We start from the raw sequence: 2,218 nt of genomic DNA, 5'->3' as shown, positions 1-2,218 counted from the left end.
GGGGGGGGGAGGTTGACGAGCCGCGGGCCGCCGAGGTCCCCGCGCGGAAGCCGCGGCCCATTGTGCGTCCTGCCCCGCGCGCTCTGTTGCAGAGGAGCCCCGGCCGGGAAGTGTGGATGCGCCTCTCCCGAGGCCGGGCCGCCGCGCCCGCTCTAGTCCAGCGGAGCCCGAGCGCCTCGGACCAATCCCCAGTGATTATGCAAGACAGCGGACCAATCAGCTCCGCCAGCTCATGAATATTTATGACCTTGGCTGAGTCAAAGCTTTGAACCGAGTTTGGGGAGCTCGGCAGCATCATGCTTAGACTTTTCAAAGAGACAAACTCCATTTTCTTATGAATGGAAAGTGAAAACCCCTGTTCCGCTTAAATTGGGTACCTTCCTGTCCTGAGAAACATAGAGACCCCCAAAAGGGAAGCAGAGGAGAGAAAGTCCCACACCCAGACCCCGCGAGAAGAGATGACCATGACCACCATGCCAGAAAGTCTCAACAGCCCCGTGTCGGGCAAGGCGGTGTTTATGGAGTTTGGGCCGCCCAACCAGCAAATGTCTCCTTCTCCCATGTCCCACGGGCACTACTCCATGCACTGTTTACACTCGGCGGGCCATTCGCAGCCCGACGGCGCCTACAGCTCAGCCTCGTCCTTCTCCCGACCGCTGGGCTACCCCTACGTCAACTCGGTCAGCAGCCACGCATCCAGCCCCTACATCAGTTCGGTGCAGTCCTACCCGGGCAGCGCCAGCCTCGCCCAGAGCCGCCTGGAGGACCCAGGTACGTGCGCTTGCCAGGGAGAGGGAGAGAAGGAAGGAAGGAGAGGGAGAGGGCGAGAGAGCGAAGGAGAGAGAGAGGAGAGGAGGAGAGAGAGGTGGGTGGGGGTGGGGAGGACGCGGGAGCAGTGGAGGTTTCGAATATCAGTCCAGGCATCCTTGTCAGAGCAGAGAAATTTCTTTAAAAATCCACCCCGTTTGCAACTATCCAGCAAAGGATAAATCCGAGAGCGTCTCCTGGCACTGGCTGGGCCTCTGGGCGGCTCGGTGCGCAGAGCACACAATGCCCCGCTGGAAGACAGAAACCCACATGTGCACGTATTAGTCTCGGTAATTATTTATTGCGTAGTGCTATAAACAATGTATGCAATTAAGGGTAATTAAACCTCAACTACCGCCTGCAAAAATAGCAAACTTTCCCTGCAAAGGCAGGAGCCGCGCTCCTGGGAACGGCCCTATCCCGCCTGCAGCGCCCCTGGGCGAGCCCTCGGACGCTGGGGACTCCCCCCGGCTTTCCGAGCTGCCCGAGCGTTCTCCCCGGCCCGGCCCCCGCCAGCCCTCGGTGGCCACTGGCTCTCGGCTCTCCGTACTGAAAGCGGCCCCTCCATTAACAACGGCCCCCGTTTCTGCTGTCCCTCCAGGGGCGGACTCGGAGAAGAGCACCGTGGTAGAAGGCGGTGAAGTGCGCTTCAATGGCAAGGGGAAGAAGATCCGCAAGCCCAGGACCATTTACTCCAGTTTGCAGTTGCAGGCTTTGAACCGGAGGTTCCAGCAAACTCAGTACCTAGCCCTGCCCGAGAGGGCGGAGCTCGCGGCCTCCTTGGGACTCACGCAGACGCAGGTACTTCGCCGCCGCCGCCCGCTCCTCCAGGCGGGCTTCCCGCGGCCGGCCTGCGCCCGGGGCGGCGTTTCTCGCCGGCTGGGCCTCGGGCTCGGGCGTGGCGTGTGCGTTCGCGTCCGCCCCGGGCCCCGGCGTCTTTCCTCCCTCCCTCGCTCCCTCTGCCCGGCGCTGTCGCTGCTCTCCGTATCCCGAGCCGCCTGCCGCCCGCTCCCCTCGGTCCCCGGACAATCTGATTAGGGCGCAGGAAGGATTTCCCCAGACGCTTTGTTTGGGGACGCTGAGGTCACACGTGCCCGAAGGACTGGAACAATAGACTTGGGGCTTAATCCCTCCTTTGCCTTGGAAGTGTGTGGCTGATCACTCCGGGGCCCGGGCCCGCGCCCGCCTCCGTCTCCCTCCTCCTCCTCCTTACGGTGTGTGTGTGTGTTGGGGGAAAGCCTCTCTTAAGCCTTTCACCGCCCAAGTCCCAGAACCTGGAGGAAAAAGAGACCTTCCTGCCGGATTTTTCTAAGGCTCCGGGGAGTCCATGGGCCTTCTGACCGCGGCCAGCGCGGGTTCCCAACGTCCAGTCCGGGATTTGGCGCAGAGCTGGGGGGGGGGGGGGGGGGGG

General features: G+C 62.5%; 1 protein-coding gene across 1 annotated transcript in view; it reads left to right on the top strand.

Moving 5' to 3' along the window:
• The window catches only part of DLX1 (distal-less homeobox 1), a 3,634-nt gene that overhangs the window by 482 nt on the left and 934 nt on the right, over positions 1 to 2,218 (top strand). The window contains exons 2-3 of the mRNA XM_008070753.2: positions 392 to 771; positions 1,409 to 1,608. Coding sequence (XP_008068944.1) covers positions 459 to 771; positions 1,409 to 1,608 — 513 coding nt within the window. The 5' untranslated portion in view covers positions 392 to 458. The remainder of the gene's footprint in view (positions 1 to 391; positions 772 to 1,408; positions 1,609 to 2,218) is intronic.

This window comes from Carlito syrichta, unplaced genomic scaffold (genome assembly GCF_000164805.1).
Source record: "Carlito syrichta isolate Samal-C Ts95f unplaced genomic scaffold, Tarsius_syrichta-2.0.1 Scaffold314005, whole genome shotgun sequence".
NCBI lineage: Eukaryota > Metazoa > Chordata > Mammalia > Primates > Tarsiidae > Carlito > Carlito syrichta.
This window is presented reverse-complemented; position numbering and strand designations above follow the sequence as displayed.